This window comes from Glycine max, chromosome 3 (genome assembly GCF_000004515.6).
Source record: "Glycine max cultivar Williams 82 chromosome 3, Glycine_max_v4.0, whole genome shotgun sequence".
Taxonomy (NCBI): domain Eukaryota; kingdom Viridiplantae; phylum Streptophyta; class Magnoliopsida; order Fabales; family Fabaceae; genus Glycine; species Glycine max.
In genome coordinates this window covers 42,096,548-42,117,809 of record NC_016090.4, presented here as the reverse complement: position 1 = coordinate 42,117,809, position 21,262 = coordinate 42,096,548, and the positions used below count along the sequence as shown (strand labels likewise).

General features: G+C 33.2%; 4 protein-coding genes and 1 pseudogene across 4 annotated transcripts; 2 read left to right on the top strand and 3 right to left on the bottom strand.

Annotated features, from left to right (window-relative positions):
- Positions 1-1,153: 1,153 nt before the first annotated feature.
- On the top strand, positions 1,154-6,418 carry LOC100792663 (cytokinin riboside 5'-monophosphate phosphoribohydrolase LOG7). Its single transcript, XM_003521441.5, has 7 exons — positions 1,154-1,385; positions 2,473-2,570; positions 3,451-3,481; positions 3,588-3,687; positions 3,842-3,912; positions 5,453-5,596; positions 5,811-6,418. Exons 1-7 carry the CDS (start codon positions 1,278-1,280, stop codon positions 5,898-5,900), a joined length of 642 nt encoding a protein of 213 aa, XP_003521489.1. The 5' UTR covers positions 1,154-1,277; the 3' UTR covers positions 5,901-6,418.
- Positions 6,419-9,644: 3,226 nt separating this feature from the next.
- Positions 9,645-10,716, bottom strand: LOC100305710 (NifU-like domain-containing protein). The gene is made up of 3 exons (NM_001248690.2): positions 10,242-10,716; positions 10,041-10,162; positions 9,645-9,895 (listed from the first exon to the last, which is right to left on the bottom strand). The coding sequence occupies exons 1-3, from the start codon at positions 10,540-10,542 to the stop codon at positions 9,833-9,835; spliced, it is 486 nt and encodes a 161-aa protein (NP_001235619.2). The 5' UTR covers positions 10,543-10,716; the 3' UTR covers positions 9,645-9,832.
- A 756-nt stretch (positions 10,717-11,472) lies between these two features.
- On the bottom strand, positions 11,473-13,257 carry LOC100805388 (2-Cys peroxiredoxin BAS1-like, chloroplastic; annotated as a pseudogene).
- Positions 13,258-16,933: 3,676 nt separating this feature from the next.
- On the top strand, positions 16,934-17,404 carry LOC100804851 (uncharacterized). Its single transcript, XM_003520662.4, has one exon. The coding sequence runs from the start codon at positions 16,934-16,936 to the stop codon at positions 17,402-17,404; it is 471 nt and encodes a 156-aa protein (XP_003520710.1).
- Positions 17,405-17,640: 236 nt separating this feature from the next.
- Positions 17,641-20,421, bottom strand: LOC100527449 (HVA22-like protein j). The gene is made up of 7 exons (XM_003521438.5): positions 19,999-20,421; positions 19,785-19,854; positions 19,584-19,682; positions 18,956-19,015; positions 18,772-18,835; positions 18,255-18,470; positions 17,641-17,880 (listed from the first exon to the last, which is right to left on the bottom strand). Exons 2-7 carry the CDS (start codon positions 19,814-19,816, stop codon positions 17,773-17,775), a joined length of 579 nt encoding a protein of 192 aa, XP_003521486.1. The 5' UTR covers positions 19,817-19,854; positions 19,999-20,421; the 3' UTR covers positions 17,641-17,772.
- Between the last annotated feature and the right edge of the window lie 841 nt (positions 20,422-21,262).

Here is a 21,262-nt window from a genome sequence, read left to right as displayed (position 1 = left end):
CCCCAATAAAGAACGTGCATTCACACGTGACATGCATGCTGGATAAACTACATCCTCGGCTGTTTCACGATAATTTTATTTTTAGGTGACCTAATTAATTATATATTGGGTGTATGATAACACTATTGGATGATATTATATAAGATTATAAGTTATTAAATTTGTGATAATTTTAGTAATACTTGAGGCGATACATTTTAGCTAAAATAACCATTTTCATAATTACTTATCTAATAAAGTTTAAGGTAATGTCTATTTCAATTCTAATTAAATATATTCAGGTAAGTCTTATTTTAACACACCAGCTTTTAGCCAAACAATCATCAGATAAGCGAATATTTATCTATATGAAATAACATTATTCATAATAAGATAACAGAGCAACCATCCAGTAATAATATTGTTATGAATTTTTGTTTAGATGAAAAACACTAATTAATTGTAATAAAAATGTAACGGGATAAAATTATTTGGATTTTAGGCTTGTCTGATTAATTTTTTATTTAGGTAGAACCGTAGAACTCTGCCAACAGATTTAACATATTATTAGTGACGTTCGTTCGTGAAATTATTAACAGATAGAACTTTCCTGAGAATATGAGATTAAGAAAATTTATTTTCATATTTATTATGAGATAATTAAATGATTATTGTCGGATATATAATATATTTTTTAAATACTCGAGAATAACATTCTTATGCTATATTTCAAGGATTAAAAAAATAACTTGTATATTAATAAATGTAAAATTTGTTTATAGAATTTCAAGTTTTAAATATTTTAATTTTCAAATATAAATTTTTAAAATAAAATATGATTTGGTGATGGTATTGAAATGAAATTGTTTCCCAAAAAACAGCGATTAATTTTCGTAAAAATTTAAAGCTAACAGAGTAGTAAATATAAATAATTTATAATAAAATTAGAAAAAATGAAAGGAGTGTTTTTTTATTATGCTTTATTTTTATAAAAAAAATGTATAACATGTGCTATTTTAAATATTTTACATTTATTTAAATAGTTATATTTTCTTATAACTTTAATTATATAAATTACTTAAAAAGAGGATGCATGTAGTATATGCGAGTTAATATATATCATAGTATAGTATTTATTATTGTATAAATTAATGATTGGGCGAAGGAGTTGAGATGTGACTTTGAGGGAGCAGGGTATATGTATACATTAAACAAATAGTCACCTTCTTCTCATTCTCAACCCTCTTTTCTTTGCTCCCTCTCTCTCGGTTGTAGCCGAGACCTCACACCAACGACAAATGGAAGAGACCAATTCCAGATTCAAGAGGATTTGCGTCTTCTGTGGGAGCAGTTCAGGGAAGAAACCTACCTATCAGGAAGCTGCTGTTCAACTTGGCAGGGAACTGGTAATTAACGTACCCAGATTTTTCTTTTTCCATTTATTTGTTTCATTACAATATTCTAATTGCCTCCTTTGATTTAATTTATCTCTTTTTCAAAAGCGAATGAATTCAAATCTAGAATTGATTATTATGAACCACTGAAACTGAACCCCGGAAAATTTTGGGTCCCATGGCACTTTTATTTGATATAATATCGATTAATTAGATTCAATGAACTTTTTTCCTTCCTTTTTCTCCTGCCTCTTTTTGTCCCTTCAGCCGCAATGCTATATATGAAGCTTCCTTTGTTCCATAACCAAACCTTTTCCATGTATGATTCGTTTTGATGTTTCACTCTGGAGTTCCACACTAGCTTCTTCCTCCTCTTCTTATTTTCTTTTATTTTTTGAAGTAAAAGAAAAATAATAAAATGTAACAATCTGTGGAGTGGCTCGTGCTTATGATTGTTGAGGAATGAGTGGATGGTTTAGGGTTTAAGTTTGGCATGAGAGAGAGAAAGGCGCACACAGGCACACGCAGAGAGATTGCTAGGATGATGCTAGCTGTAATCTAGCTGTCAGTTGAGCAGCCTTCTTGCATGATCTTAATTGGTTTCACCCTACTTACTTGTATGCTGTTTTTTATAACGCTAAAAAATGTTTCTAACTTTCTATCTTGAAATGAAAATAAATAAATAAACACCCAGAAACACACTATATATTTAGATTCTATATTTTTTTAGGGAACCAAACGTGCTTCCTAGGTATCATCACTCTATCAAAACGTACGTGTTATTAGCCTTTGGCATTCCCCACGAGCTTCCATTACCGAACCTAGCTCCCTGATTTTTCCATATGCCCGTAATTGTCACCCAAATATCATATGGTAATAACTCTCACTACCATAATATCATTCCTTGTTTTAACTAAAATATAGTATAATAGTAAAAAAAAAATTGCATATTACCCCTTTGGTTATTCCCTCCACTAAAGGGTTATAGTAAAATTTTATTATTTTTGCCATGTTCAAACATTTGGTTTGTTTAGTTGTGTTTTAATGATGAGTGTTGTGACACGCGTCTACATGGTTTGGTTTTCGATGTGTTTTGAAGGTGGAAAGAAGGATTGATTTGGTCTATGGAGGTGGTAGCGTGGGGCTGATGGGTCTCGTTTCTCAGGCAGTTCATGATGGTGGGCGCCATGTTCTAGGGTTTGTTCTCACACTCTCCCATTCCCTGTTGTGCATGTGTCTTTTATAATTTAGGCCAAATTATATTAATCATTTTTGCTAAGACTTTATTGGTTTTTTTTACTTATGTATGAGTGGTATGAACTTCGATGATTCGTACTACTAGCTCATGCGTGTTTCCCATGTTTTGTGACAAATGGGTAGCAATGTAGAACATCACGGGATAAAATGCTGGCAATGGGGGGCATTGTTTTCTTAATCAAATTAAGGTTCCGAATGTAGGTTGAAAGGGAGCATCTTTGATAGAAATAATAGTAAAAAATTCACAGGGATTAATAGTATATATCGGGCCTTCTGCACCGTTGTTGGGATTTAAAAAAAAAAAAGAAAAAGAAAAATAGAAAAATGTGACCTTTACCGGTAGTTAGAAGCTTCTTGGGAAGCTTTGCTCTATTGGATAAAGTTTAATCCCTTTTTGGCCCTTCCAGAAAGGGACGCAAGAAAGTTTTTGCGCAACAATTGGAGCCAACATTACGGTGTTTTCTTTCTTTTGTTTTATATATTTTTTTCTTTCTTGCACTTCCAAGTTAACATTGATTCCTTGTTCCACATTGAATTAGTTTAAGATCGTTCACTTATATATCTTTATAGTAAGTCAAAATGGTTAAGTTTCCACTTTGTTCTTTTAAATATATATTAAAGAATAAATAATACATATATTGATATTGTATAAAAGTCTTTTATTTATACTATAGTCTAATTACAAATTGACATATAATGAATTTGTTAACTTTTTATACTAAGTATTCAGTAAAAAAAAAATAAAATCTATATCAATATATCATTCACCAAATAAAAATAAAAAATCTATCTAGTTCTGACCATGGGCTTGTTTGTACAGGGTTATCCCAACAAGTCTTATGCCAAGAGAGGTACATATACATTCCCATTGTGAAAAATTATTTTTCTGTTCATTACTATATGGTGATAGCATTAATTAGTTAATTTAAGGTTCATAGTTATATGTTGCAAATGCAGATAACAGGTGATCCTATTGGGGAAGTGAGAGCCGTATCTAGTATGCACCAAAGGAAAGCCGAGATGGCCCGTCAAGCCGATGCTTTTATTGCCCTCCCCGGTAACATGTTGTTCTTAATTACTCATACGAGACCACATAATTATTAACAAAAACAGAAGAGAATCTTATTTATCACATGAAAGAGGATATATAATTGTTCTTTGAGCAACAACTTACATAGAGCTTGTTCTTATATTTTTGAACCAATTAACAGGAGGATATGGAACCCTTGAAGAATTGCTGGAAGTCATTACATGGGCGCAGCTTGGGATCCACAGCAAACCCGTAAGCTCTACTCCTCGATTTTAATGCCATATTAGACGATCTACGGGTATTATTTATCTTTTAAAATAATACTACATTTGTCTTAATAAAATCAGTATTCATTAAAATATGTATTTTTCTTAGAAGAGTTAAAAAAAATTATAAATCGGTGTTTAAGTGAGATACTGAAAATAAGAATATTATTTAAATTTCTTTTATTCTTAATTAAAATTATAAATAAATTGAAACTCCTCAGATATTCCCTCCGTCTTATATTTTTTTCTTTTAATTTTTAAAGTGCTTATAAAATTATTGTCTTTTGAAGTCATGCACATATTTTAAGAAAATTACTAATTACATATATCGAAAAATTATTGTTTTTGAAAGGAAAACTATCATAATTTAAAGAGTTTAAATATAATTGTGGATTCATTGAAGGATATTTAGATGAGATACCAATAATGAGGATATTATTAAAAATAGTAATACTTTCTTATTATTTAAAGTGACAAATATTTGACGACATTAAAATATTTTTAACATACTCTAACACGCACATAGATACTTTTAATAGTTAATAAAAATTTATTAAAAACTATAAAATCAAACCAAATTTATTAGATTAGAAGTCTGACTTGCAATTTTTTTATTTTCAATAGATTTAGTTAATAATAAATAGTGTATTATTATCATTTCTCGTTTCTTTTAATACTTTATAAAGAGAATATTAAATTAAAAAATAAATAAGTTTAATATCTTGAAAATGTAATAAAAAATATATTTAATATTTCGTTTAGTAAGAATGAATAATAAAAAATGGTAGAAGGACTTAAAATAATTTTGTATATGGCTTATATAGAATAATAGAAACCTATATATGGGAGAGAGGCCCGAAAGATGGGAAAATAATATTCATACCTTTTGACATGGAACAAACGATCTTCATTAACGTATATATTGTGACTCTGGATTATATTCTACCGCCCACAATGTATAAACTAACCAAACCCCTTTATTATAAAATAATAATATTGTTGTCTTGCCTTTGGTTATTCGTACAGCATTTGCCTTAAGCAACTCTTGTTTGGAGACTGTACGTTGTAGTATGTATTATCAGTTGTCATGTTACTAGATACTAATATTTTTGTGGTTGATTAGTCAAGTTGACTGGATATGACTGGATGAAATAGGAGAATGCTTCAACAACTTCAAATTGGGATCCATGATATTCTATGTTACTTAGAATACTAATATATTTATATATGATATAAATATGTTTAACAACCAGGAAGCTTCAATACATACAGAATCCGATAAATGTGGGCTATTTAATTCGAATTCACATGAGAGAATAGTCTCTGATTTTGCTTAATTAATCATTGTCACGTTATATTATTTGAAGGTTTTCCGTTTGAATGGGAGTAAAGTATGTGAATAACCACCTAATATAAAACAGATGAACTAAGATTGAAGAACAAACGAAAAAAAAAAAATTAAAGTTCTTGGTCACTGAAGATTGCTAGTTACATAGTGTTTGTTTGTCAATTTTTCTGAGATGCAGGTGGGCCTGTTGAATGTGGATGGATTTTACAATTCCTTGTTGTCGTTCATTGACAAAGCCGTTGATGAAGGCTTTATATCCCCTAAGGCACGTCGCATTATCGTGTCAGCACCCACAGCCAAACAATTGATGCTAGAGCTAGAGGTGCGTAAATATTGCTTCGCATATAAATATAAAATTATCAATGTTTGTGGTTCAAGGACGATGATTCATTTCCTTTGAACAAAGCAAAATTAAGTTCATGCATATGGCATGCATACTACTAGTTAATACAAGTTGCTAAATCAAGTTGTTTTAGATATTCGATCAATTTGTTTGCTTGCACTTGATTATATTGTTAAATATTTTATGGAAGCAGGAACATGTTCCCGAGCAAGATGAGTTTGCGTCCAAGTTGGTGTGGGAAGAAAGACTGAATTACGTGACTGAATCAGAAGTTGCCATGTGACCAATCCTCTTTGTGGACGATTCAATGATCCACGGTTTTTTAGGTTTTTACATTTATAGCATATTCTGGGTACATAGGATTAGGACTCATCCATCATATACGGGCATAGGAACCGTGCAGTAGAAGTCAATACTTTTTTTTTTGCCAACCTTTTTGGTAAAGCCCCTAGTATACGGAAACGAGCGTTGTTCAAAATTTGGAAAATCCTAATTAAAATTTATGTTTCCATTGCCTCGGCAAATGGCAATGAAGATCCGAATCATTCACGGCAACATTTGTCCTTCAGGAATTTTTTTTTCCTGTTAGTTCAGTGTTGTCTCTTTGAACCAACCGTTACTTTTAGATAAATTCTTTAATAACAACTTGGTCAAAATTGCCAGTTGAAAAACACTAGAGAATATGTACTCTTTAATCAATATGTAACCATCTAACTCCTTCAAGGGACAAAGGGAGATATATATATATATATATATATATATATATATACCTCCATTATGTTATTGAGTTATTTCCTGAAACCAAATTTCTGGATTTAATATGCTGATTAATACGTGTTCATCCCTAATCATGGATTATAATGCACAGCTGTCTAGAAACAAAGTTCCGTGTTATTCTTGGGGGAAGATGCTTACACAATAGTATAGCATTACTTGGAAGGCATTATATTAGATGTCTAAGTGTCTGCCAAATTGACGACCTGGTGTAGGTAAGATAATGAAATTTTATCCTAGTGTTTGAGGTTTTTGTTTCAAGAAAGATCGAATGTCTACTTTTAAAGAAATAATGACAGTTGATGCTAAGAAGGAAAATTATGTTCAGATTGAAGAATCTGATTCAATTAGAAGAGAACTGAAAGAGTGAGATCTGTTGTTCTAATACTAAATGGCCATTAAATGTGTTTTAAACTTGAATTTTGAATTTACATGTATGTAAATGTGTTTTAAATGACCATTAAATTTTGTTCTAACACTGATTCATTTACTTTTTGTTGATTATTCATAGGCCAATCTCATTTTCCTTTTATTTTTTTTTCTTTCCTTAAATATTAAACAATATACTCCACAATAAAAAATATTTCCTTTCTTTAATTAAACCTAAACTTTGGCTATTCTCTTTTTACCATTCGGGAGACAACTGTCAAACCCAAAATGAAAACGAAGAAAAACATGATTTATATAGGGTAATAAATTTACTTAGATCATCTTGCAATCTGTAATCCCGCTATAGCGTTTTTCTTAGATATTGCTATCCGCTATGGGTTATTATATCCACACCTATGGATCCTGGTTTGAAGTTGTCAGTAACGTAGAGAAAGTTATTGCTTAATGCTTCTACATATAGGAGGCTAATTGGTAAAAAATTTAGTTGACTATTTCTCAGTCAAATATTATTGCTTACAACGTACACAAATTAAGTTTCTTCACCCAAGACTCCCCGTTTACAAGCAGTACATCATTTAATGCAAGACATCAAGAGGGTACCTAGACGAAGCTTACTTTTTCTTGTTAAGTCCAACCTTTGCTAACTGCTTTTGCTAAGGCATATTTTGGACAAAGCTTTTTTAGAAACATATCTAAAAGAAACAATAAATGAGATAAACTTTTCCATAACTTAAAATAATCTTTTCATTGGTTAACCATTATCTAATTTGTAAAAATCTTATCATATAGTTTCTCTAACAGATAAGAGGATATTCATAAATTAACTAATGAAAAACTCATTTTAATTTATAAAAAAACTAATTTCATTTTTTTCTTCTTATTTTCTTTTCTTTTAAGTATTTCTATGAAAGCTTACCCAAAGAGGTTCTAACACTAGGTGATACACTACTGCTTTTTGTGTGTTCCCAGAGGCTGAGTATAGAGCGCTTGAGGCTATTGCTAGTGAACTTGTGTGGCTCCATGCTCTCCTCTCACATTTTGAGATTTCCATTTCATTTACCATGATTTTATATGAGAACTAATCAACTATTCATATGACTTCAAACCCTGCTCATCACAAGAGGTCCAAACACACAGACATTGACATTCACTTTATAAGAAAATTAGTCCAATCCTCTAAATTGAAACTAATTCATGTCAAATCTTCCCACCAGATTGCTTATTTGTTAACTAAGCCATTATCTACTGCTCATTTCCAAGTTGGGAATCCTTGATTTGCCCATCCCACCATGAGGGGTATTACAGCTAATAATTAATGAGTTAGTTAGCCATGTGTTAGTTACTCAATCAAGTAAGTATCGATTTCAATTACTTAGTTTTTCATTGTATATATTCTCCTATCTTGTACAAACAATTTGATGAATGGGACATTCCCTTTTTCTCTGAACAATGTGTGCACATTTCAATAATTAATAAGATAAAATAGTTCCTAGAAAAAAGGTGTAAAATGCTTTTGAATAATAGAATACATTGATGTAAATGATTAGCAACTAAACTACTAATTGCATCCAGTGAAATCATTCAGATGGGTCTAATCCAAGTTGCTGGGAAAATTTTGGTCATCGACCATGATATACGTACGACCAAGAAAATTAACTCGAAGAAGCTAACTAATTTCATTGATCTAAACTAGAGCCTTTGGGAGAGCTTTTCTCCCTTACACGGATTCACCTAGTTCCACACAGATTATACCAAGGATCAAAACCAAATAAAAAAATAAAAAAAATTCAACCTGAAACAGCATTTCTAACTGTTGGCGGGTCAAGATAGGGGACATTGTTATAGTTGATTCAGTTTTCTACTACACTACCCATTAGAAATATAATAAAATAGATAAGTAAATAACATGGGTTTCTTGAATGTATTATTCTGGATTCATAACATAAAAGGATCATATGGAGAGAAAGACAGAAAAGTAAACTTATTAAGACCCTGAATAAATTTGGATAAGGGTATCAGAGTTATTTTATCATTACTAACAGTGAAGTCCTTACCATTTCTAATCAAGTCAAACAAAGTGGGAAAGGCCTAACTGTATTGTTCCATGTCAAATGATTAATCACAAGCCAAAAAGGCGTGGGGATATCCTTAGAAACCAAAACTAAGTTAATTGAACAATCATAGACCATTGAAACCAAAGCCCTAGCAGTTATGGCGAGTTTTAAGAAAACTAGGGGTATCGAATTTATTTTGAGTTGAATGCAAGCAATTCTTAAACAAGTTCATTTATCGCATTCCTTGTGTTTCAACTGACAAAGTTGTAACAAAGTGCAGGAAATTTTAGTCACATATGTAAGGACAGTTAAATGAACTCTAAAACAATGTAAACAATAATATCAACTAACAAATCAGCACGCGATGCAGTTTTGTAATCTAACATTTGAGTGCCACCAACTATTAAGAAACAAAGTGGAGCTCCTCTGATCTCTCCCCAATTTATTTACCAACTACAACAATAACCGTATCTTGCTAAGTGGAGTTGATTATATAGATCACATGACGTTATTGAACTCGATCAAGACTCAAATTCTTAAGAATATTGTTTCCCTAATCATCTACCAAACCACTTTATTGTTCATCACTGAAATCTCGAACTGGACAAAATGGAAACTGCAATATTCTGACAACTGATGGGGATATGTACAACTCAAGCCGGAATTTTCCCTATGATAGTTTGGGTTGTTTAGTGACTCTGACCGAAGTGTTGGTTGTATATTTGGTGCATATAATTTGACAAACGGAATGTACACCATTGATTTTGAAATAGAAGGAAAGGAGGGAAAGAGAAACAGGCGATAGTAATGAGAAAGTTCCATGAGTAAGTAACAATAACATGTAACAAAGATAGCACAATAACACAGATATTCCCATAGTGATTATTTTTCTACAGATTCTCATCCACACTAAACAAATTATCTTATCTAGGGAATCGGCTAGTAGAAGACCAACCAAAACAAAAGAATAGAAGAAAATCCAAAGAGCGGCAAGCTCTTAAAAATTCTCAGGACTGTCATCCAATTGTTTCTCGTCTTCTATATCAACCTCTAAAATCTCCTGAAACCAACGAACGCAACAAGAAGGGAACAAGTAATGTAACTGATAAGCTTAAAAGTTAAAACTTGAAAGTTTAGGGAAAGAAAACTATAAGTGCCATAGAATTGGAAAATAAGATGGATAGATTTTAGCACAAGAGACTTACAGGGATCCTCTGTTTGAGATAATTAGCGACTCTGGCAAGGACAGTGGAACGCTTGTGCCAAAACCGACCACTAAGGCTAATTTTCACAAAAGGCCCATCCAAGTCAGCTAGTTCAACCACTCCTGAAATTAGATTACAGTTATGAGTTATGTGCCGTTATCATTACATCCTAAACCACCAACCAACATAACTCATACTTACCTGTCATACCAACAGAGGTGTCAAAGATTTGACCCAGCTCCTTTCGAGCGTCGTCTAAAACCTGTTTCACGTTATTTTCTGTGAGGTCAAGCGGCGGTGGAGCGGGAAGAGCCGCGGATATAGGTTTCAGCATCCTCCTCCGGGGTTTGCCACGTGTCAACGATTGGAGAGGAGAATATGTGGCTGTTTTGGATAGCGGTTTTGCGGCATGGTAATTTGTGATTGAGAGGTTCAGTGAGCTTACATTATTATGGTTACGGATGTCAAAGACACAGCACAGGCCCTTCTGGAGTAGGGACATACTCCTTCAATCTAAAGCCAAGTGTGGAAGATGTTCAATTGCCTCAATTTCTAAGACTCGCCCAGAATGCAACGCTGTCAACTGTCAACTGTGCTCTCATGGCTATCTAGAATCGGATATGGATGGATAGACACACACCAACGACCCAATTCTCCTAAAATATTTTTTTCTATAAAAAACCATGCTTTTGACAACCTAGACCTTTTATTTAAGGGGAAAAAAAGGTTCCTTAATTAAGATTTTTTTTTTTTGCAATGAATAAATAATTTTAGTTTTTTTCAAAATTACAAAGTATTTTAAGAAAATATATTTTCATGTTTTTTTAAATAAAATAACCAATTATGTTCAAAAAAAGTGATCCCAAATCCCAATTATGGGCTAAGTGCAGACCGAGGCACCCTCCCGTATAAATGAATTTGCCTTCACAACTGAAGCATGACTAGCAGTTTGAGTAATGTTAGATTTTCTTAACATTCGTTAATAGAATTATTAATATCTAATATAGTAATAAAATATTTATTAAAATGTGTATATATTTATTTAATAAATTAAGAATATAAAAGCGATGTGTATTTTTACATTCAGAAATTAACTTTGGCTTAAATTCAGTCGTAAGTCACTCTTGTCCTGTGCTGTTGTGGTCAGTGCTATTTTCCATCCTTGCACACCGCAATTCCGAATGTTAACTTTTGGACAATGGGCAAGTAATGGTAAAGACATGAAAACATTACAAGGATACTTATACGTACCATTGAGTACATCTAAAATCAGTTTTAATAGTCAAAGAATTAGAATTGCTTTGAATTTGGAATTCCATGAGTAAGTGAATTTGGTGTTATAAAACCTGATTAAATGGATAACCTGAAAATCCATTTTAAGTCATAAGGCATGCAATCATGATGTACATCACATCATCACAAACAGAAGTAATGGTACATAATAATAATTCATTCTAAAATCATGGAACAATAGAATGCATTCGTAATCATTAACCAGAGACCCTGTCAGTCAAAATTTTAAAAAACTTGCAAACTTCATCGGGGGTTTCCTGCACATACTAACTAAATCCTTGTACACCATTAATTGATACAGATGAGCAATTGCTACTCGAGTGTTATCCTCCCTAAACTGCAGCAAAATAGTCTTTGCTAAGTTTAGGGTCGGGTTTCATGGACTTCTCACCAGGCTTCCACCCAGCTGGGCAAACTTCATCGGGGTTTTCCTGCACATACTGCAAAGCCTGCAAGACCAATGCACATAAATGGAGGCAAAGAATTTATATAAATAAATGATAGAAAGGTAAAAGAAACAAACAAAAAGTTGGGAGATATACTAAAAAGTTTTCAATCCTGGTGTTGTCCTAATTAGACGTATAATTTACCTGGAGTGTTATCTTCGTCTCATCAACACTTCTACCAATTGCCAGGTTGTTAATGGTAGAATGCTGAATAACCCCTTCCTTGTCAATAATGAACAATCCTCTCAATGCAATCCCCTGAATCATTGGAAACATTTGGAATTGTTGTGAAAAGTGCTCAAAAAAATGGAATGCAAAGCAATAGTTTCACAGCCAACATGTCACCACTTGCCACAAAATGCTAAAGATATTACCTAGTCAACATCCTCCAGATAATTTGAAACTAAAGCACAAAATATATTGGAGTTTGATAGGAAAGGAAAATGAATAGCCATAGTTTAGGCCATGATTCAAAAATACCTGATCAGGAATGAGAACACCATAAGATTTCGAGGTGGATTTGGTGATATCAGAAACCAAAGGATACTTCAAGTGGCCAAGACCACCTGACTTTCTATCGGTTTGAACTCATGCAAGGTGCGAGAACTGCAATGATAACAATAGCACCACTAATCAAGCAGAAGCAAACTTCAGAATCAGAGGTGCCTCTGGACAAGGCTACAAAAAGATAATTGTTAATGTAGAGAAAGGAATAGTAATAGATCATAGGATAAAAAGCTGTGTTTTCTTGGGCATGTGCACATGTTACAAGTGGGAATATTGTGTCTCACTCCACAAAGTCACATCCTTCACAAATATTAAGAATAACATCATATCTGTAGGTCAAGAAAAGGACATTTCAATTATCAACGAAGTTCGAATGAAATCATTGTCCAATATTTGACTTTCCATTACTAATGAAGTAATTTCCTCTAACCATACTATTCAATACATTCTAATTCTTTGTAGCAAGTTTCAGAGAAAAATAAAAGTACAGAATCCATGCAGTTCTGCCAATTATGCTAAGAACTCTCAGTCATAGGCCATAGCTTCTTCATACAAATGAATCATTAAGACCTTAAACTATGGGGAGATTGTAAATGGGCCAAGTCTTCACACACCCTTCATTTTCTTCAGCAGCTTTTCAAAATGGCATTGTGTAATAAATACCTTGATAAACTCCAGATCAAACACGGCCTCTGCTTCAAAATCCGGTGCGGTGTTCCCAACTAATGGAAGTTTACTCTTTTAAAACAAACAAACCAACCAAAAAAAAAAACTTCAGAGGTCAAGCTAGATAAAAAAAAAAAGGTTAAAAAACGCTGTATAAACTTGTGTTCTCAGCTTCATCAAGGAAGTTAAAACTGTCAACACTTACAGAAAGAAAAACAAAGACTCCGGTACACATGAACCATATATTCTAGAAATTCGAATACAATCTCCATAACCTTCAACGAGGAAGAGTCTAAAATTCCCATATTGCTTTAAAGCATAGTTTGACTAATTACAATTAACAAAGAATTTGTGCTTCTGCAATAACAAGTATCATGTCTATCAAGTATAAACTAATAAGCTTAAGAAAGCCACAAACAGAAACAGAAACTTAAACATGACCACAATCAGAATCATCAATGGTAGCTCATGTTCACAGTTGAGCCACAAAGGCCAATAAAATTCAGCAGCTAAGAGAAACTAGCGAGAGCCCCTAACAAGAGAGACAAATGCACAAAAACAGAGGGAAGCAAACAAGTACTAACATCAACAGAAATATAAAAAAAGAACTAGTATTTCACAGCGCAAAATGTAAAAACTTGAGAATTGGTGGCAGCAGTGGGCAGTGGGTGGTGTTAGGTGTGGGGGGGGTAGTGTTTGGCGCGGTGGCGACTTCACTTGCATTTCCTCCTCTGAAATGGGAAAAATAACGCGATACTGAAGCTTAAAACGCCAAAGAAATGAAAGAAGGAAGGGTTCCCAGGTCGTGTTTGGATGACGTTGTGACCTCCGTTGAGCAAGTTAAACAAAATGGAAGACGGAGAAAACAGCATCTAATTAGTATTCATGCTGCTGAGACCTACCCCCGCTGCACTTGTTTGGCAAATTTCCCAAAGGGGATGCTTTTACAAAATATTTTTCCAAAGGGGGTCCTTTCGAAAAATATTACATGTGAGCTCTTTTCTAAGTACTTTACATGGATAATATAGCAAATCGTCATTCCTAGTGGCGAGTTTGCTGGGCACAGCCACGTGGCACGGAAAACGCCACTCGTAGTGGTAAGTTGCCACCATGACTGGCGAGTTAGGACAGGCTTTTGGTGCAGGCTTTTGCAGCGTTTGCAGGTTGCTTTTCTAGGGGTGCAGGCCTAAAGGGGAGTTGCAACTGCAACTTGCGATTTGAGTGCAAGTTGCAACTCCCATTGGCAACTCCCATTGTATAATTAAATCAGTTTTCCTCACGCTGTTTTCATTGTATTTTTGGGATTTTTTTTAAATTTATTTGTGTAATATATGTAATATAATTTAAATTTTATTTATTGGAAAATAAATTGGTAAGTTATTTAAATTTATTTTGATTTGTAACAAAAAATTATCAATATCAGAAATTTAAATTTTTTTTACTGGAAAATAATTAAATTTAATAAATAGTAGACACGAATAAGAATAAACACTAGACGTATATGGTAAAAAATAGTAAATTTTAAAATTCCCTTCATATTAAGTGTTAAACGTGAATGATAACCGCAAAATTAGAATAACTCTATGAAAAGTTTAAAATCTTTTTCTCCTTTCAAATATAACTCAACGAAGAAAACAGAAGTTTGAAAAGAGTTTTATTTTTTATATTAAAATTAATCAAGAAGATTTGTGACATTTGTTTTAGCTCTGAACTTTGTTTATCGAAAAATAAATTGGTAATTTATTTAAATTTATGTATGTATTTAAAAAAATTACTTGAAAGCTGACATTTAGTTTTAATTAATAATTACTTTAAAAAAAATTATCATACAAATTATTTTACTAGAAACTACAAAATAAAATATAAAACTAATTTAATTATACAATGGGAGTTGCCAATGGGAGTTGCAACTTGCACTCAAATCGCAAGTTGCAATTGCAACTCCCCTTTACTGCACCAAAAGTCTGCCCTAACTCGCCAGTCATGGTGGCAACTTGCAGGCTGGGCAACTCGCCACTACGAGTGGCGTTTTCCGTGCCACGTGGCTCTGCCCAGCAAACTCGCCACTAAGAGTGGCGGTTTGCTATATTATCCATGCAAAGTACGTAGAAAAGAGCCCCCCATGTAATATTTTTCGAAAGAACCCCTTTTGGAGAAATATTTTGTAAAAGCACCCCCGGGAAATTTGCCGCACTTGTTTTATGTCCTTTTTTAATTAGTAAAATAAAACTTTACTTTTGCTGATTATAATACTTATATGCTATTTTCTTATTCTGTTTGTTATGTTATAAAAAAAATTAATTCTTAAAAGATTCCTTTTTAATTATTTTCCTTGTTTTTTTTTATTTTAATCCTTAATTTTGTTCACATGAGTTAGACTCGTTAAAATATATTTAATAGGAACTAAAAATCAATGATATGCATATTACAAAGACAAAAAAAACATATTATAAAGGTTAAAATAAAATAATAAGGATTAAAAAAATTATAAAAATAATTTTTTAAATATATATATATATATATATATATATATATATATATATATATAAGACCAAAACAAATATATTACAATTTTAAAAACATCTTTAAACCATAAAATTTGTTCACGTGCTTTCGTTATATTGTTATCATTGAATCCTGGGGCAGATTTATTCGAGGGGTTGGGGCCTTGGCCCCCCTAACTTTTTTAATTTTAATTTTTAAATTATATATAGTATTTAAATTAATCATTTAAGTGTTTTTTATAATATCATATTAATTGATAAGATATTTAAAAACATAATTTATAAAAAAAATTATACATAAATATTTAGTTTGTCAATTTTTTTATGGCATATAAAGTCGATAGATGGTCAACATTATTGTTATATCATTAGGTGATGGCTTAATGTTATTACTTGACAATAATAACTATAAAAAAAGATTAAAACTAAAAAAAAAGATTACACTAAAAAAATGTTTCATCTTATAGAGAAAAAAGTATTTAAACTTATAAATAATTAGAGTGTCAAAACCGACTAACTTTACTCATAGCTTAGCATTGTATGGCAATTTTTTTATTAACTAAATTGGATTCAGTTAATTTATTGTGGACAAAAAATTTACCAGTGTAACCCAATTATTTGTCGGCCATATATGTCCAATAGGCTAGCCCAATGGTCTTTTTCAAAATAAGAAAACTTTTGTTATAAATTTATATTATGGACTAAACCATAACTTCATCACTAAGGAATCAAGTGTTTAAGGGTGTGTTTGATGGTATTTTTTACTTTAATTCAAACGTTTCTTTTTTTTTTTTCTTTTATTATTTTCTTTTCTTTCCATCCAAACAATCCCTTAGTGAATGAGTTAAGTTCAACTAACAAAAGCATGACATGAATGAATTATGCTTAACTTGAATATGGCACCTGTTTCATGCATCTAGTTTTGAGGGTAATTAAGATATTAGTAATTTTTAGTTTCGTGTCTTTATTAAAATAAAATGAGATTGGAAATTAATATAATTGTATTTGATTATTTTTATTCGATAACTTGCTTAATTTCTTACAAGTACCGTAAATAACAAGTGAAAAAAGAAACAACAGTGAACATTTTTAAACCAAAAAATACATGATAGTACGAGTAGATTGAGAATCTAAGAATAAGTTCGAAAAGAAGTGAGCCAAGGGCAATCGATCAGTAAGATTCATAAACACCCATGACTCATGAGCTTGAGTTGGATTGGTTCAAGTTGGTGAAGAAGAAAAGAGGATCTGAATTTGGGAAAAAGATAAAGACAAACCAAAAGAAAAGAAAAACATAAGCAATAATTGCAATAATGATGGACCGTTTCTAATTTGTTTTATTTTAGCATTTTTTTGGCGCACATCGAATCGCGTGTATTATTATTTTTCTCTCACTTTCATTTTTGGTCCAAACTCCGAGTTTTTCCACCGCGTGTTCATCTCTACTAGTCCACCACAAGTCACACCACAACACAGCATGGCAGAGACAGAGTCCACCACCACCCACGCGCCGCCAGAGTCGCCGCCCCTCCACCGCCACAACTCCATCACCGGCCCATCGGCGCCCAAACTCTCCCTCCCCGCCACGCCGCCGCAGCGCACATCAAGCTTCGAACTTGTATCCCTTATGTCCCCCTTCTCCGCCTCCTACACTTCCCTCCGAGACATGCTCCCTTCGCCCTACGCCGCCGTGAACTCCCCCACCGCCTCCGTGTACTCCGGCCAAGAAATTTCCATCCGCAACCGCCTCGTTAAGCAAGCCGCCTGGGCCTACCTTCAGCCCATGTCCGCCTCCCAAGGCGGCGCCTCCACTCCCAACTTCCTCCGCCGCCTCTCCGCCGCCTGCCTCGGCTTCTTCTACCACCACTTCTTCCCCGCCGTTACCCGGTTTTTCCGTCGAATGCTCCACGCTCTCAGGGTCCACGTGTTCACACGATTCTACTCTTGACAACCGATACAATCATACATTTATACTCCAATAATAGCAAATCCTTTGCTTTTGTGTTTGATTGAAGAGTAGGATATGCATATGCTCTTCTTTTTTAAAAAAAAAAAAAAAATTGTATTGGATTTTTATAGCGTTGCGTTTTGCCTCTCAATTGTTGTGGCCTCAAGCTCAAAGTATATACGAATGAATGAATAAAAGAATTAATAATCAATTAAGTGTTTCAAAAGAGAGGGGGGGACAAAAGACAAAGCAATTCTTTATATATTACAAACAGAATGAGGCTAATTATGGAGTTGACGTAAGTATATGTACAAAAATGTTACAGTTTCTGTAGTGAGATTCCCTTTATTTAAAGCGCTTCAGTCCCCTTACTTGTTCTTGCGGCCTGGGAATTTGTTTTGGTTGTTCTCAAAGAGAGTTTCTCGAAGTGAAGATAATGGTGGGGCACTTGGAGTTGGACCCAGCTTGTCTTTTTTCTGCAATGTAACAATATATCTTTCAGTAACAGTAGTACTAGTAGAGATATATTTGCACAGTTTAATTTATTTAAGATAAAGATGTGATTTAATTACTAGGAAATGGAGTACAATTTTGCTGTTCTTGTCAATTTGTCTTTAATCAATATATCATTGCTGTCTATTAAGAGTGCTTAATTTTTGTTTCACGTGCCACTATTTCTTGGTGCTAGGTGATTAGAGAGTTCCATGCCACTCATTTTGAAAACTATAGTAGTAAGCCAGTAACCATTCCGTTGCAACTTGCAACTTAGTTTATTAACAATTTTCTAATAGTATAGTCAACTTAAGATAGTTTTGAAGTTGAGATGTTACTATGGAAAAGGGAAATTGACCTCAGAGTAAGATTTGCTGGAGAATTTTTTAGACTGTGCAGCCAAATAGTCGAGAATCTGGAAAGTTGTAGCTTGCCCCAACTCTGTGCAGTTTTTCCAGTAAAAAATGGCCAAATCCCATGCCCTAGCTCGCCACTCTCGGAACTTTTTCTCAATGTCATTTTCATGGCTTGATACATAAGGCCGCAGCACAGTATTATATACATATCCCGTCCCCTGCATTAAGCAAACATTTATATCATCCAATTGTGCTTCACCTTTATTGGAGAAAATGTTCCAAGTTGGGAAGTTAGAAACAAGTAAGATGAAATTTTGGACATAAAGGTCGCTCAAACTAAATTCTTGTAACACTCTTGAAGCAAGAGTCACGCAAATTCTAATAACCTTTCTACACACTCTTCAAACAAGACTTACACGCAAATCTAATAACCTTCCTTAGTTAACAAAAAGAAATTAAAAGCAACAAAATAAAGTGTTAAAAAGAGCCGAAGTGGCATCCTCGCTTTTATATTCTTACCTTAGTTTTGGGATACCACAAGTAGATAAAGAGTGCAAGCTTCAACTCTCCGTATAAGGGAAACCTTCATAAACGGTCCGCGTCAAATTATTGCACAAATCTAAATCAATTACACATTTACACACCCATACATATCTAAATCAAAATCGGCAATATTCAAACGGTTAAAATGTTAAGCACTCACCACCATCCAATAACTGCATCGGTAAAATTCTCCAGTACTGTGAAAAGTGCTACAATGACCCTGCAAATTGACGATGCACAAATACATGAATAAGAGGCTCTTTCGACAATGATATATAATAATTTAACATAAATTTTGACAACGTATCGCTCGATAATATTTCTTCCCCCTATGAATTTTGCAAAACTCAACATAAATCAGCAACAGCAGCAATATATCATTTTCATTTTGTAGGAAAAAGGACACTCATCATTAAACTTCTGATAGGATGATTACATATACTGGATACCAGTATCATACTATCTATTCAACTATTAATGGGCTTAAAATATTAGTCATGTTCATAAAGGTGCACATGGTTCTCTGTTTGCTCCACCTTTCAAAGTATTGACTTCCCTTTGTATATTGCTAAAGAAGATTCCTTTCTTGGCAAAAACTCAAGCACTTATTTTTTTTAATTCTTAATCCTTAGTAATATCTATGCTTGTATCTTCTCCATCCTCTCAAATCTTCAAAATTAAAATGTAATCATTATGACTGAAAAATTATAACAATCATACAAACAATTAAAAGCCAAATAAAGCATTTCAGAACCATATTATTGCCAAAGAAACGTGGATTCCCGTACCAGTATTGACACCAGAATCGAAGTTCCCCATTGTCACCCCTGTTTTGCTCCACACTTTTGTAGCATTCAAATCCAGGATACGCATACCCCAGAATCAGTCTGAAATCCAAGAAGATATAAGAAGTCTGAACCGCATAACAGTCCCTCGAACATGAAGAGAAGAATCATAAATTGAAACAAGAGGAAAAGGTTTACACTTACATAAGACATCGAATGATGAAATCCCCCAACATTTCCGATTCCTACTGAATCAACAATCTCCGCTGAAACTCTGAAACAAAAGCAAGCAACCCATCAAAATTCTGAAATGTTAAAGCTTTGTTTGGAACTTGCGGCAGTTGCGGTTGCGTGACACAATGTCTTTCTTTCTCTTTAAGAAAACAAAAAACACGGGAAACATTTGCTCAGCATTTACCTGTCGTTTTACGAGAATCCAATAAACCTGCGCCTGGTTTCTGAGTACCGCGTTTGACAGAGTCAGAGACACCCGAAGTTGAAGACAGGGAATTGGGGTACCAGTAAGCGCTTAGGAAAAATGAACAAGTTCGAGACTTGAGACTTATAATTAAAGTTTGGTCGATTGATGGGGTTTAGTTTGTTCCTCTAGAAGAATTGACCATTTTTGTCTATGAAAAACTGAATGGAGAATAACTGAATAAGCCTTGCGAATGTATATATAGGAAAGAAACGCAGACATACGAACGAACTATCGCAGAAATGTTATTCAAAAATAAAAAAATGATCAGAGGAGAAAGAATGATCAAACGGGATTTCTTGTCACGGACGCCACTCACGGGGATGCTTCTGAAAGTAAAACGATTCACCGTTTGGAAGTTAAGGCACACCGATTAAGGCCATTTACGTCATTTTGGATACATTATAAAAATTAATTTAATTTTCATGCCAAGATAACCTGAAGATTTTTAAATTTTTAACATTAAAAATTGTTTTAAATATAACTTTTAAATAAAAGTCAACAAATTTACTTGGTGTATCATCGTTTACTTAGTTGATTAGGTCGATCAAGACTAAAATGATTAGTGCATGTGTGCCAAAAAGGTGAATAATATTTTTCGGAGACAGAAGTAAAGAAAAAAATAGGAATTGGATAGATTAGTTAATGTTTAGTTGTAGATAATCTAATGAGTAATGACTATGAATGATGGTTGTTGACCCAACTGCATGATACATTCAATAACAAAACTGTTCACTGGTTCTTGTCATTACATGTTTCGTCATCACTCACGGTTGTTGCCATTAGCCAATTAGGACTCTTCGTAATAGTGAGGTGCAACAAACGAAGCGAACAGATTCGTTGAGTTATTATATGATGCGAAGTAATTTTCATCGATGGTTTAACCTATTCCGGGTTACTAATTAAAATGAGGAACTAATATGATAAATATCAAACTTCAATTAGAGTGTGTTTGGATAATTAAATTAGAGTATGTTTAGATCATAAAATTTTAATTTTAAGAATTTTAAATATTTTAATTGAAATTTTTTTATTTTCAAAATTTTTTATTTGAATAAAAGATATTAAAATTAGGAGAGTTAAAAAAAATGAATACAAAGAGAATAAAAGATATGGTTGGTGTACCTTCAAAGAGAATGATAATGATGCAGCATGGGAAGTCGAAGGGGAATCGGGATGACGTACACCCACACACCCGACCATT

Coding starts and splice junctions, on each gene's coding strand:
- LOC100792663 (XM_003521441.5), top strand. CDS start 1,278: ATGGAAGAGACCAATTCCAGATTCAAGAGGATTTGCGTCTTCTGTGGG. Junction 1,386..2,472: donor TTCAACTTGGCAGGGAACTG/GTAATTAACGTA, acceptor TGTGTTTTGAAG/GTGGAAAGAAGGATTGATTT. Junction 3,482..3,587: donor CAAGTCTTATGCCAAGAGAG/GTACATATACAT, acceptor TTGCAAATGCAG/ATAACAGGTGATCCTATTGG.
- LOC100804851 (XM_003520662.4), top strand. CDS start 16,934: ATGGCAGAGACAGAGTCCACCACCACCCACGCGCCGCCAGAGTCGCCG.
- LOC100527449 (XM_003521438.5), bottom strand. CDS start 19,816: ATGTTGGGGGATTTCATCATTCGATGTCTTAT. Junction 19,016..19,583: donor CGATTCTGGTGTCAATACTG/GTACGGGAATCC, acceptor GTCAATTTGCAG/GGTCATTGTAGCACTTTTCA. Junction 18,836..18,955: donor GATGCAGTTATTGGATGGTG/GTGAGTGCTTAA, acceptor CCGTTTATGAAG/GTTTCCCTTATACGGAGAGT.
- LOC100305710 (NM_001248690.2), bottom strand. CDS start 10,542: ATGTCCCTACTCCAGAAGGGCCTGTGCTGTGTCTTTGACATCCGTAAC. Junction 10,163..10,241: donor CACCTCTGTTGGTATGACAG/GTAAGTATGAGT, acceptor ATCTAATTTCAG/GAGTGGTTGAACTAGCTGAC. Junction 9,896..10,040: donor ATCTCAAACAGAGGATCCCT/GTAAGTCTCTTG, acceptor CGTTGGTTTCAG/GAGATTTTAGAGGTTGATAT.